This window comes from Cebus imitator, unplaced genomic scaffold, assembly GCF_001604975.1.
Source record: "Cebus imitator isolate Cc_AM_T3 unplaced genomic scaffold, Cebus_imitator-1.0 Scaffold229, whole genome shotgun sequence".
Classification (NCBI taxonomy): domain Eukaryota; kingdom Metazoa; phylum Chordata; class Mammalia; order Primates; family Cebidae; genus Cebus; species Cebus imitator.
In genome coordinates, this window is record NW_016107544.1 from 1,942,705 (window position 1) to 1,957,461 (window position 14,757).

At 50.2% G+C, this 14,757-nt stretch overlaps 1 protein-coding gene across 2 annotated transcripts in view; it reads right to left on the reverse strand.

Moving 5' to 3' along the window:
- Positions 1-11,018, reverse strand: part of RGS9 (regulator of G protein signaling 9) — a 95,717-nt gene extending 84,699 nt beyond the window's left edge. For both annotated transcript variants that reach the window (XM_017497333.1, XM_017497332.1), the window contains exon 1: positions 10,759-11,018. In XM_017497333.1, coding sequence (XP_017352822.1) covers positions 10,759-10,815 — 57 coding nt within the window. In that variant the 5' untranslated portion in view covers positions 10,816-11,018. The remainder of the gene's footprint in view (positions 1-10,758) is intronic.
- Between the last annotated feature and the right edge of the window lie 3,739 nt (positions 11,019-14,757).

Consider the following 14,757-nt stretch of genomic DNA (forward strand, 5'->3'; position numbering starts at 1 on the left):
CAATTGCAAGCCAGACATGGTGGCTCATGCCTGTAATCCCGGAAGGCTACCCTGAAGGCTGAGGCAGGAAGATCACTTGAGCCCAGGAGTTCAAGACCAGCCTGAGGCCAGGCAAGGTGGCTCATGCCTGTAATCACAGCACTTTGGGAGGCCAAGGCAGGTGGATCACCTGAGGTCAGGAGTTTAAGACCAGCCTGGCCAACATGGAGAAACATCGTCTCTACTAAAAACACAAAAATTAGTTGGGCATGGTGGCGTATGCTTGTAATCCCAGCTACTCAGGAGGCTGAGGCAGGAGAATCGCTTGAACCCGGGAGGCGGAGGTTGTAGTGGGCCAAGACCACACCACTGCACTCCAGCCTGGGCAACAGAGCAAGACTCTGTCTCAAAAATAAAAGACCAGCCTGGGCAACACAGGCAGCTCTTGTTCCCCTCCCCCCAACCCTGCCATAATAGCAACTGCAGATTGGCCAAGATGATCCCAAAAAGAGTACAGGAAGAGCCAACAGAATCTCTCCAGATGTGAGGAGCAGGCTGCACTCCAAGGGAGGGGTGGCAGAAGAAGGACGCAAGCTTCTCAATTCAGAAATGGAAAGAGATTGAAATTGGAATCCTGTGTACTGTTGATAGAAATGTAAAATGGTGCAGATGCTGTGGAAAACAGTACAGAGTCATGGAGGTTCATCAGAAAAATTAAAAAGAGAACTACCATAGCATCCAACAACACCGCTTCTGGGTATGTATCCAAAGAATTGAAATCAGGATCTGGAAAAGATACCTGCACCCCCATGTTCACTGCAGCACCACTCACGTTTGCCAAAATGTGGAAATAACCTAAGTGTACACTGTCTGACGAACAGATAAAGAAATGTGTCATGTGCATACAAAAGAAATTGTTTGACTTTCGAAAAGAAAGAAATTCTGCAATAGGCAAGCAAATGGAAGAACCTGGAGTTCATTATGCTGAGTGAACTAAGCCAGTCACAGAAGGACAAATACCACACGATTCCACTTACATGAAGTACCTAGAATAGACAAATTCATAGATCAGACATCAGAATGGTAGTTGCCAGGGATTAGGGAAAAGGGAAAACAGGAAGTTGCTACTCAACAGGCATAAAGAATTTTCAGTTAAATGAGATGAAGCATTCTAGACATCTGATGTACAACACTGGACTTCAAGTAAACAATAACGTATTGTGCACTTAAATTTTTAAAAGGGTAGATCTCATGTTAAATGTTCTTACCACAATAAAATAAAAATGTTTTAAATAGAGGCCAGGCGCCGTGGCTCATGCCTGTAATCCCAGCACTTTGGGAGGCTGAGGCAGGCGGATCATTTGAGGCCAGGAGTTTGACACCAGCCTGGCCAACATGGTGAAACCCTGTCTCTACAAAAAAATACAAAAATTAGCTGGTGTGATGGCGCATGGCGCATGCCTGTAATCCCAGCTACTCAGGAGGCTGAGGCAGGAGAATCACTTGAACCTGAGAGGTGGCAGCTGCAGGGAGCCGGGATCATGCCACTACACTCCAGCATGTGTAACAGAGTGAGACTCTTTCTCAAAAAAAGAAAGAAAGAAGTTTTTTAAAGAGATAGAGAGAGAGAGAGAGACTGATCCAGGTGCATTCAAGGTGACGGGTCATTCAAGGGAGTCCTGAAGTGGAAAAATGCTACCTGCCACCTGTCACTCAGGCAGCCTAAAGCTGGAAGGCTCCCACCTTCCCAAGGAGCGTGGGACAATATCCTAATTTGATGCTGAGGGGCGAGATTCCCTATTTCAATCTTTGTTGCTAAATCAGCATTTGCAGCTGAGCCATGATTTCGAGAAATGGACCAAGGGCAGGTGCACTGCTGAGGCCACTCTGAGCACAGCGCCAGCCACTCAGCCAGCATGCAGACCCAGGCAGCTCCAGGGACTCCCGGTGCAAAACTGACTGTCAGCTTCCTCTGCATGAACACATTCTGAGCTCACAGAATTGTTTTGGAACAGAAACTACTCATTTCGGCTTGATTCAGAGCCACAGTCCTTGGCCATCTGCAGTGTCAGGACTTGGCGGCATCTGAGGTCACTGGGTCAGCTGTGGTTCCAGCAGCCACGAGGGGAGCAAAGGAACAACCCGGGGAGGGTGGTGGGGGGCTCTGGGAGGTAGAGCCGCTGCTCCTGGGGTTGGCCAGGGAACCGAGGAGCTAACAGGCTGCGGGAGTGACTCCCTCCAGAGTTCTTCATGAACTGTGATCCCAGATCTCCATGGTACCCCATTAAGTGCCCGATTTTCCTCTTTTGTTTGCTTGTTTTTGAGATGGAGTCTCACTCTTTAGCCCAAGCTGGAATGCACTGGTGTGATCTCAGCTCACTGTAACCTCTGCCTCTCAGGCTCAAGCGATTCTCATGCCTTAGCCTCCCAAGTAGCTGGATATATAGGCATGCACCACCACTCTAACTTTTTGCATTTTAGTAGAGATAGGGTTTCACCCTGTTGCCCAGGCTGGTCTCGAACTCCTGACCTTAAGTGATCTGCCCACCTTGGCCTCCCAAAGTGCTGGGATTACAGGCGTGAGCCACCACACCTGGCCAAGAGTTTCTGACATAAGGCCCCAAGACTCCCTTTTCCCACTTTAGCTGCCAGATGAAAGACTGCCTTCATTCAAAATGGTTTTTAGTAGATGAAACAGCAGCATGTGATGAAAATGGGGAGCCCATATACTGAAGAAGACATATAATCCCACTTTAAAAGTTGGAAACCCAGTTTCTCTGACAGAAAGTTGGCAGATTTGATTCCTTGTCTTTGCATTAAAAAAAATTGAGTTATAAAGAGTTTGAAAATAACCTTCAGAGGAGGAATAATGAGAGTTATTTTAGAAACACAATGAGGGGAATCAGATTTCTTTCTAGCAGGTGTGTCACCCTTCACAGAAAGAAGGGCTGGGTGGGAGGAGGTAACGTCACGTGGATCTCGGGAACATCTTGAGTGAGTTCGGCAGGTTGGGATCCCAATCCTTTTTCCTCAGACTTTTCCCACTACAAATTCCTCTGAGGTGTCTCCTCAGTCACCCAAGGAAATCACAGCACTCTAGCTCTGTGAACTGAACTGCGTCCCCCTACAAATTTGTACATTGAAGTCCTAACCCCAGTACCTCAGGATGTGGCTGCTTTTTGGAGCTAAGGTCTTTAAAGAGGTGAAATGAGGCCAGGGGCAGTGGCTCATGCCAGCAATTTGGGAGGCTGAGGTGGGTGGATAGCTTGAGGCTAGGAGTTCGTGACCAGCCTGGCCAACATGGCAAAACCCTCTATTAAAAATACAAAAAAAAAATTAGCAAGGCATGGTGGTGGGCACCTACAATCCCAGCTACACGGGAGGCTGAGGAAGGAGAATGGAGGCAGAGGTTGCAGTGAGCTGAGATCTAGCCACTGCACTCCAGCCTGGGTGACAGAATGAGACTCAGTCTCAAAAAACTAAAAATTAAAAAAATGAAGAGGTGAAATGAGGTCATGGAGTGGACCCTAATCCCATATGACCAGTGTCTTTGTGAGAACAGATTAGGACACAGATAGACATGGAGGGGAGATGACATGAGGACAGAGGGAGGACAGCCATCTGCGAGCCAAAGAGAGAAGCTTCAGGTAAAGCCAACCCTGCCACAGGTTGATCTCAGACTTCCAGCCACCCGAACTGTGAGCAAAGAAGTTTCTGTTGCTTAAGACACTCAGTTTGTGATTCTTTATTACAACAGCCCTACAAACTCATACAGACTCTGTGTCCTACACTCAGTCAGAAACATCCCTTCCCCTGCAGAGAGGGAAGAGAATCTGAACGGTTTCCCAAGTTCTCCAGGGAGTGAGATGCCCTTGCCATTCTGCTCCCAATTTCAGCAGACCTTGCCCTCTCCTCCTTGTGTCTGTGGGGGCATCCTCACCCTCAAAGGCCAACATTGCTCCCAAACAGACTCCGCTTCCCAGCTCCTCCCGAGACAATGCATCAGCCCAGGTTCGTTCCCAGGCTACACGTCAATGCTGCAGCACCAGGCCACCGCGGGACCCCATCTGACCCCGTGTCGGGGCGAAGGAGGTCAGGGAGTCAGCTGCACCATTTCTCTCTCAGATGCCAACGTCCTGAGGCATGACAGTGGGCGTGCCAGGGGACCCCAACATCACAGAGGGATCAGAAATGAGAGCTTTGATGGCTCTGACATCCCACCCACCACGCCCACGCTGCTCCTCACAAGAAGGAGCTGTCACTCACTGCACAAGATCTCTGAGGCTGGAATTTTCCCTTAAGCTGGAGAAGGCACCCTGGAGAACAGTAATGATCGGTACTTTTCTCTACAGAGATGGGAAAAGTGACCCAGAACCACAGAGTTGTTTTTCTAACAGAGGAGGATGTGTTCCCGCTGTTCAGCCTAACCACACAAGGTCCAGCCACCCTCCAGTTGCGTTGCCTGAAGTCTCCCAGACACTCAGACACTCACCAGCACCGTGCCCTAATCAGTGCTCGGTAGTCTTTCTCCAAAATCTGCTCTTCCCACCCTGGTCAAAAGCCTGGGAATTGTTCCAGGTGACCCCAGCCAAGATGTGGCCAACTTCTGTTGAATCTGCTTTTGTTTCCTCTTTTTTTTTTTCCTTCAGGCTGAAGTGCAGTGGCACAATCATAGCTCACTGCAATCTCAAACTCCTAGGCAGAAATGATCCTCCTGCTTTAGTTTCCCAGAGCTAAGACTATAGGCATGTGCCACCCTGCCCAGCTAATTTTTTTTTTGAGACAGGATCTGGCTCTGTTGCCCAGGCTGGAGAGTGCAATAGCATGATCCTGGCTCACTGCAACCTCTGCTTCCTGGGTTCAAGCGATTCTCCCACCTCAGCCTCCCTAGTACCTGGGACTAGAGGTGGCCACCACCACACTCAGCTAATTTTGTGTGTGTATGTATTTTTGGTAGAGACAGGGTTTCACCATGTTGCCCAGGCTGGTCTCGAACTCCTAGGCACAAGTGATCCATCCATCTTGGCCTCCCAAATTGCTGGGATAAAGGCGGGAGCCACTGCTCCTGGCCCCCAGCTAATTTTTAAGTTTTTTGTAGAGATGGGTCTTGATATGTTTCCCAGTCTGACTGCTTTTGTTTTCAACACATCTCTTATCTGCCCACTCAATCCTGCCTCTGTGGAACGTCTTCTAAGCCCCCTCCTGCAGTGTCAGGTTCTGCCTTTCAGCTGTCATCTGTCTCCAGCCTCCCGGGTGCTCTTTAGCCCAGGGCTCTCAACCTTGCGACTTCGACCCTTGGAGCTAGATCATTCTTTTGGGGTTGGTGGGAATGGCTGTCCTGTGGGTTGTAGGATATTTAGTAGCATTCATGTCCTCCACCCATCAGATGCCAGGAGCACCCCCAGTTACGACAATCTAAAATGTATTTAGACATTGCCAAATGTCCCCGGGGGCTTTCATCCTGACTGCACATTCAAACCATCTGGAAAACTTTTCAAAAAGAACATGGTTAAACCTGGCATGATGACAGATGCCTGTAATTGAAATTACTCTGGAGGCCAAGGTGAGAGGATCCCTTGAGCCCAGGAGTTTGAGTCCAGCCTGGGCCATATAGTGACACCCCAATCTCTAAAAAAAGAAATTGTTTTAAAAAAAGAAAACCAGACTGTGCATGGTGGCTTATACCTGCAATCCCAGCACTTTAGGAGGCCAAGGCGGGTGGATCACCTGAGGTGAGGAGTTCGAGACCAGCCTGGCCAACACAGTGAAACCCCATCTCTAGTAAAAACACAAAAATTAGCTGGGCATGGTGGCAGGTCCCTGTAATACCAGCTACTTGGAAGGCTGAGGCAGGAGAATTGCTTGAAGCCAGGAGGCAGAGGTTACAATGAACCAAGATCTCGCCACTGCACTCCAGCCTGAGCCACAGAGACAGACTCTGTCTTGGAAGGAAGGAAGGAAGGAAGGGAGGGAGGAAGGAAGGAAGGAAGGAAGGAAGGAAGGAAGGAAGGAAGGAAGGAAGGAAGGAAGGAGAGAGGGAGGGAGGGAGGGAGGGAGGGAGGGAACCACTGGCATGAAAAGACCAATACCTAACTAAGCCTCACTTCCAGGCCAAGTAAATCATAAATTCAAAGTACAGTGAGTTGATATTAATGTTTTTTAAAGTGCAGCCTAGGTTGCGAATTACTCATTCCCTCTCACCAGAATCATCTTTCTAGCATATAAACCAACTCATCTTTTTCATCCCTGATTTTAAGACATCAAACAGCTTCTCATTAAACACAGAAGTCATCAAACTCCGTAGCATGACCTAGAAAGCCCTCCAGTTCTGGGCCCGTCTAGCCTACCAGCCTTCCCCTCCCTCAACTCCAAACTCACCTCCCGCCCACTTGGGGCCAGCTCTCCCAACCCCCAAGCAATCTCCCAAACCGCCATGCTATTTCACATGTCCACGTTTTCTATTGCCTAAAATGCCACTCATTTTCCCAGCCTCCTGGCCAAAAACTACTGGCTTCTTATAATTCGACTCCGTTGCAAGCCCCCTTATGAAATCTGTCCTGATCCCCCCTGGCCCCAGGTTGAACTGACCACCCCCTGCTTGGTGTTATATGTATCCTCTAACAATGTCTGCCACAACCTATGGGACACTTCTTGTCTCCTTGCTTATACACCTGTCTTTCTCCACTAGACTCTAAGCTCCTTGGTGCTCCCAGTACCTGGCACAACATCTAGCCCATAAGTGCCCAATTATTTGTCTGTATTGAATGAAAGAATGTTATAAGCAAGATATACCAAACTCTGCCTGGACAGCCTCAATATTTTTGCATCTGCCTTCCCTTCTCAGGCAAAAAGAGATGCCAGAAGCCACACAGGAAAACAAAGCTGTCTAACAGAAGGTTTCTCCAAGAATGTCCACCACATGGTGAATCCCAAGGGCAGTGGTAACTGGCATTGGCTGGGATGGTGATCTGGGGATTGCAGAGGGGAATGGGCCCATCCCCAGAACAAGAGTCCATGGGTGCTGGAACCACAGGAGGCCACCCACCTGTGCTCATCTGTCCACTATGTGCCATCAGCTAATTCCCCAGCAAAGCCACGAACAGGTGGGCCCTCTGCCTCTTTCTACTACATCTTAAACAAGCCCAGGCATCAGAGGTGGGCAACGGCATGGCTGGTGGGCATACCAGCCCAGGGCTGCATTGAGACTGAGATGGAGGCATGGGTGTGAGAACTTCGGGAATCGAGAAAGGGTCTTTCTGACCAGCACTGCTTTCCCTGGCCCCATGAGAGCTGTCATTTCTCAGGAGGCTGGAGCTGCAGGGGTATAGGAGGATCCTGAGCAGACTCCGTTAGTTCAGGGAGAAGACATCCCATCCATTCTTCTGGCTCATACAAATGGTCCTTTTTTTTCTTTTTAGAAAGAGTCTTTCTCTATCACCCAGGCTAGAGTGCAGTGGCATGAACTTGGTCACTGCAACCACCTCCCGGGTACAAGTGATTCTCCTGCCTCAGCCTCCCAAGTATCTGGGATTACAGGTGCCCACCACCATGCCCTGCTAATTGTTATATTTTTAGTAGACATGGGATTTCACCCTGTTGGCCAGGCTGGTCTCAAACTCCTGATCTCAGATGATCCACCTGCCTCAGCCTCCCAAAGTGCTGGGATTACAGACATGAGCCACTGCGTCTGGCCCACCAGTGGTCTTCTTAATTTGCAAATCTGCCATATCACTTGCCTATTCCAAGTTCTGTAGTGGCTCCGTATGAGATGACAGCAAACCTCTCAAAGGTCTTGAAGGCCCATATGCACCCGATACCTCTGCCTTCCTTTCCAGCTTCCCACTCCCCTTGCACTTCAAAATGCATCCATTACAGTACGTGTCCTCAAACCCACTAGCATTCCCATGCCTCTGTGCCTACAGTGTTCCCTCTGCCTGGAACCCCGTATGTATCCTTCAGGTCTCAGCTCTGTGTCCCTAAGCACACTTAGCCGGCTTCCCCACAGCCTCCACACTCTGCCCTGCATCATGGGAAAGCTCATGGCACTGCATCAGAACTTGTAACAGACAACGACCACTCCCGTGTTTCTTCCTGGTTTCACCAACTTGTGCTGTGTGGCTGGCAAGCTGCTTAACCTCTCTGAGCCTCAGCTTTCTTTGTAAAATAGTGACCGTAACCTCCAGCATATGAACTAGATGAGATAATGCACATAAGCCCCCCAGCCATGGACACAGCATACTTCACCACATGCACTGAACAAGTGGTGAGTGACAGTTGCACCCAGGTCCACAGTTTTTTTGTTCCAGGCCCTTCTCCAGAAAGCTGGACTCGAATGCAGCTGGTTCTTTATTAAAGATCGCCTGGCACGGGCTCTTGAGACCTGTTCTGCAGATCCTTATTCTGTCCCCTGCTCCAAGGAGCCCTGTGACATGACCAATGCATACACAGTATATGGAATACACAGACAGGGCCCTTGCCAGCACAAGGTCTAGGGAAAGGGCAATGCTGGCAGTGCAGCAGGTTCTGCAGGGCACAAAAAAAGGGAGTTGTCCTGCCCAGGGGCATCAGGAGAACCAGCCTTCGCTGATGAGGGGTGGCTGAGCTGGGCATGGGAAGAGAAGTGGAGATTGGCAGGTGAGAGGGGGAGAAAGGCCTTTCCCAGCAGACAGGCCCTGAGGCAGGAAAGGGCACCAGGTTCCTAGAAAGGAAGGAAGTCTTTGAAGCAGGAGCCCAGGGGTGCCTGTGGCTGCTTTGTTGTTTTCCAGAGGGCATACGTGGCAGGCAGGCAGGAGGCAAAGCCAGGAAGATGGCGGGAATGAGATCCTGGGCAGCCAGGCTGCTCAGGAGAAGGTTGGACTTTATCCTGGGAATGTAGGAAGCCAGTGGAGGGTTTCAGGTCAAGGAAGTCACCATTGATTTGGGGTCGGGGGGGAAGTGTGTGTAGGAAGGATGTCATGGAGGAGGGGAGGCAGGGGTGGAAGAGGGGGAACTGGGATGGAGGAGGGGAAAGTTAGGGTAGAGGAGGGGGAAGGTAGGATGGAGGAGGAGAAGGCTGGGGTGGAGGACGAGGAGGATGGGGTAGGGGAAGGGGAAGATGGGGTGGAGGAAGAGGAGCTGGTGTAGAGGAGAGCTGGGTGGAGGAGGGGGGGCTGGGATGGAGGAGGGAGAGGTTAGAGTGGAGGAAGGGAGACTGGGGTGGAGGAGAGAGAGTTTGGATGGAGGAGGGGAGGATAGGGTGGAGGCAGGGAGGCTGGGCTGGAGGAGGGAGAAGGGGGAGTTCAGATGGAAGAGCGAAGCCTGCAGTGGAGGAGGGAGAGTTCGGATGGAGGAGGGAAGCCTGGGGTGAAGGACAGGAGGCTGGGGTGGAGGAGGGGTGGCTGGGGTGGAGGAGGAAAGCCTGGGGTGGAGGACGGAAGCTAGAGACCAAGACACTAGTCAGAAGACCAAGGTAAAGAGAGGAAATTCTACCAGAGAAAAGTCATGATGGAAAAGAATGCCAGAGATTCAATAAACAAACTGAGTGTCTCCAGACAATGACTCTCGGAGCCTCCAAGCCACAGCTGTCCTGCCTGGGAGGAGGCAGTCCTAGGATAAATCCTGGATGATGTATGGCTTTCAGATAGCCAACTTAGGCAGTTTCTTCTGCTTTTAGTAACTGGTATCTGCAATATGGGCTTCTCAGGGTTCTTTCTGAGTGAGACAACACTCAGCCCGTCTGCTTTATAGATAATACCCACACCTCTGCTACTCAGAAGATGAGGACAAGCATCTTGAAGTAGGTGGACCAAATGCGACCAGGTGTCCTGGGGTGCCCAGGACTGTCCAGGTTTTAGCATTGAAAGTCCTGGGCAAATCAGGACAGGCAGTCACGGACTGTACCAATTTGCTGAGCTCCAGAGGCTCAGGGGAGAGCCCAGCTTGTCACAAAACATTCAACTAATTCTACTCAACAAGATAAGCCTAAGAAGATGGACACTACACTGTGAAAAGTGGCCATGGCTGGGAGGAAGGTCAGAGACGCGACCCGGGACCTAATCCTCCATAGATCTCTTCTGACAGTGATTATCTCAGATGCTCAGAACGAAATGAACCACTTTGTCCCCAAACACCTGTCCCCACAGGTGCCTTCCACCTCCCACATGTCCATCCTGGGTGCCCGCCCTGTGCCCGGTCACTTTCCCCCCACCCCCAGAGGAAAGCTTTCACAAGGAAAGCGAAAGGTTGGGACATCTGCCACCAGTGCAGACAGAGGGAGATGCACAGATAGACACACTCAAATGAGGGCTCGGGGCATTGTAAGTAGGGTGGCCCTTTGTCCTATGCTAATCACCCCGTTTTCACGGTCTATGTGTACACACAGACACACACACACACACACACACACACACACACACACGTTAAAATGGTGCAGTTTGGGATCAGAAAAAAAAAGGCAAAAATGGCAATGTAACATCTGGGCGTCTTACAACCATATCAGCAGGCTGTCTCAGATCCGCCACAGCCTGAACCGAACCTGCCTCTCCCGAGTAACAGGTTGCTTTCACCCCCCGCAGACCATCCGCGCTGGCTTCAGATTCTCCACCACAGGCAGGGCGCACGGAAACCTCATTATTGTAGTCCTCAGTATCGACACACACAGCAAAGAAGTCACTTAATAAAATCGAGCAGCTCAAATCCACCCAAAGGGGCGCCCCGCACTCCTGCCCCGCGCGTCCTCGGACGCTTCCCAGGCGGGGTCCCCCGCCGCCTGCCGGGGCCCAGGTGAGGGGCCGGGGTTACCTTTTGGAGGAAGGCCATCCTCGGCCTGTACTGCTGGCCTTGGTGTCGGATTGTCATCCTGGCCCCTGGATGGATTCACAGCCAGAGCACCAGTGGGAGACAAGAGGAGAAGCCCCCCAAGTCTGAAAGGCAGCCGGGCCCGCCCCAGCCCTGGGCGTGGACGGGGAGGCGGCTGGGCGGGGAGGGCGCGGGCCGGGCCCCCCTGACTCTCACTCGGCGCCGCCGACTTGGAAAGCAGCTGGAATCCGCGCCAGCCAATCCGCGAGCGGCGCCGGGGGCTCGTTAGCATGCGCTGCGCGGGCCCCCACCTGCCGCCAGGGGGCGCTGTCCGGCCCGCCAGGCGGGATCCCGCGGAGCCGCAGGTGAGACCTGCAGGGCGGGGCCCCGGGGAGGAGGAGGAGGAGGAGTAGAAGGAGGAGGAGGGGGGCAGGGAGGGAGAGGAGGAGGAGGAGGGGGGCAGGGAGGGAGAGGAGGAGGAGGAGGACCAGGCAGGAGGAGCGAGCCTTTCAACTTGGGGCGGAGTTATGCACAGAAGTGACACAGACAGCCCTCACGAACACAGCGCGGTGGAAAACACGGACTTTCCCATCCCAGCTCTGCCACTAACCAGCCGGCAGCCTCGAGCAAGTTCCTTACAATCTCTAAGAATCAACGTCCTTTCACTCAATTTTTACTTTCACTCAAAAAGTACAAATTGGAAAATGGGATTACACTATCCAACAGAAAAGGTTGCTGTATCATTTTAATGGGGAGATGTGTAACAGTGTTTGGCCCTCCATAAATACGTAGAAAAAAAATCAGAGGTGGCAATTTATTGACCCAATAGTAGAGGGTTACTAAGATGTGGGTTTAAAAAGAGCAAGAAGTGAAGAAGGAAGAGAGGAAGGTTGTAATCCCCCCCAGTTAGCTGTCTGGCATTGAGCGATTTACGTTTTACTTCTCTGGTTCTTACTGTGTTGGTTGGTTGCTTTGGGGGTTTATTTGTTGTTGTTGTTTAACTTTTGTTTGAGACAGGGTCTTGCTCTGTCGCCCAGGCTGGAGTGCAGTGGTGTGATCATGGCTCATTGCAGCCACAACCTCCCAGGCTCAATCCTCCCACCTCAACCTCCCCAGTAGCTGGGGCTACAGGCACACACCACCACACCCAGCTAGTTTTTACAAAAATTGTTTGTGGAGATGGGGTTTCACTATGTCGCCAAGGCTGGTTTCAAATTCCTGGGCTCAATCGATCTGCCCACCTTGGCCCCACAAAGTGCTGGGATTACAGAAATGAGCCACCACAACTGGCTGGTTTACTTGTTTCAATAGACTTTATTTTTTAGAACCATTTTAGATTCACAGCACAACTGAGTGGAAGGTATAGGAACATCTCATATATCCCCTCCCCACACACACACAGCCTCCCCCATGATGAGGAGCCTTTCTGCTTTGTCATATAAAGCACTTTCTCTTAAATATACTCAATAGTTATTAAATGTAGCAGATAAAATGTTTAAGTTGGAAGAAAACAAGAAGGTGTTTGCCTTAGAAAGGTGCAGTCAACCAATGCCTCCTTAAAGCAGTGGTTCTTGGTGGGGCGCGGTGGCTCACGCCTATAATTCCAGCACTTTGGGAAGCTGAGACGGGATGATCACTTGAGGTCAGAAGTTCAATCTCCACCAGACAGGGTTTTGCCATGTTGGCCAGGCTGGTCTCAAACTCCTGATCCTCCTGCCTTTCAGGAACCCCTGATTCAGAGCCCCCAATTTAGAGGACTCTAGACCCTGCAGAGATCCATCCATGCCAAAGACCAGAGATCCTGCCAAGCAAACTGAACTACTAGGAAGTATGCTTCTGGTGTGAGCTGGGATCCAAAGAAAATGCTGGAATATCTTGATTTTTTTCTGATGAAGCATGTTTTGAGCCTAGTGTTAAATGGAACACATGCTGGGATATGCCAAGAAGATGAGCGATAATGTTCCTTTCAGCTTCAGCATCCCTCTAGAAACCCTAAGCATCAAGAAGATAAGTGGCTTTCCTAAAATGAAGGATGAGAAAAATTATTCAGGAGCAAAGAGAGGCAAAATGACAAGGGGTTTTTCTCACTAATAGGATAGGAGGGGCTCAATGCCTGCCACTCTCCTCTCCACCCCTTCTATGAGGCCCTGCCCTCCAAGCAACTACATTTTGTGAGACCCACCTGAGCTCATTGGACCAGAGATGCTGGGCGTGTGACCTAGAGGCCGGTTCCCCACATGATAGGATCATGATGTGGGTCTGAAAAATGGAGAGGAGCTTATTAGATTATTGCCTTCACAAATGTCAATTGTGTCCGATAAAGTCAGGGCCACAGGAAGCTGAGACCAAATGCGGCTCAAGTTATGAGGAAGGAGAAATGAAAGGTGTAGAGGAAGCCAATCAGAAAAGGGAAGTTAACAGGCTGGGTGCAGAGGCTCATGCCTGTAATCCCAGCATTTTGGGAGGCTGAGGGGGGTGGATCACCTGATGTCAGGAGTTTGAGACCAGCCTGGCCAACATGGAGAAACCCCGTCTCTACTAAAAATACAACAAAATTTAGCTGGGCGTGGTGGCACATGTCTGTAGTCCCAGCTACTCGGGAGGCTGAAGCAGGAGAATTGCTTGAACCTGAGAGGCAGAGGTTGCAGTGAGCCAAGATTTGCACTCCAGCCTGGGCAACAGAGCAAGATTCTGTCTCAAAAAAAGAAAAGAAAAAAAAAGGCGGGGGGGAAGCAAACAAACTGAACACAGAGCAGCAGAGGGGCCATGACACAGACAGACAGGTCCCTCAGACTGAGTTGGATCAGTGCCTTTCCAACGGCAGCAGTGGCTTCAGGAATCCTCCCACATATCTGAGTCTTTGTTTCTCACAGCTGAAAGAGCCTATCATGTAATATGGTATTCGAAGGTTCATGCCAGTGTCATGAGGGAAAGAAATTGATTTAATTCATCGATTTATTTAAATAACAAACATTGTTTGCCAGCCATTGTGCTAGAGTCTGGAATTCAAAGCAGAATATGGCTCAGTCCTTTTTCTGAGAATAAGACCAGAAAAATATAAATATAAAAAAGGAAAAAACGAATGTGACCCAGCTCCTATCTCAAGGAGCTCAGGGTTTAAAGTGGAAAAAAATATATTTAGACAAAAACAAATATGTTATAAAATAAAATCTGTGTGTAATGAAGATGTAGTCAATGCAATACAGGATTTTGTGGCAGGCAACTTACTCAGCCTGAATGGAAGAGAAGATCAGGAAGACTTCCTGGAAGAGGAGTCTTAAAAAAGATAGGAAGTTAACCAGGTATAGGGGCAAGCAAAGTTTCCTCACAGAAAACAGCACAAGAAAAGGTGCAGAGGCAAGGATTAGCATAATTGGAGGGTGGAGGAGTTTGTTGGACACAAGGTCAAGAAGTTTGGAGGGACTGGGCATGTTGGCTCACACCTGTAATCCCAGAACTTTGGGAGGCCAAGACAGGAGAATCACCTTAGGTCATTAGCTCGAGACTAGCCTGGCCAACATGGTGAAACCCTCATCTCTACCAGAAATACAAAAATTAGCCAGGTGTGGTGGCGGGCACCTGTAATCCCAGCTACAGGGGAGGCTGAGACAGGAGGATCACTTGAACTCAGGATCACTACTGTACTGCAGCCTGGGTGACAGAGTGAGACCCTGTCTAAATAATAAAAAATAAATTTAAAAAACTGAGGCCAGGCACAGTGTCTTACGCCTGTAATCCCAGCACTTTGGGAGGCTGAGACAGCACTTTGTGGGAGGATTCCTGAAGACACTGCTGCCGTTGGAAAGGCACTGATCCAACTCAGTCTGAGGGACCTGTCTGTCTGTGTCATGGCCCCTCTGCTGCTCTGTGTTCAGTTTGTTTGCTTCCCCCCCGCCTTTTTGTCAGGAGTTTGAGACCAGCCTGGACAACATGATAAAACCCCATCTCTACTAAAAAATACAAAAATTAGCCAGGCATCATGGCAGGTGCCTATAATCCCAG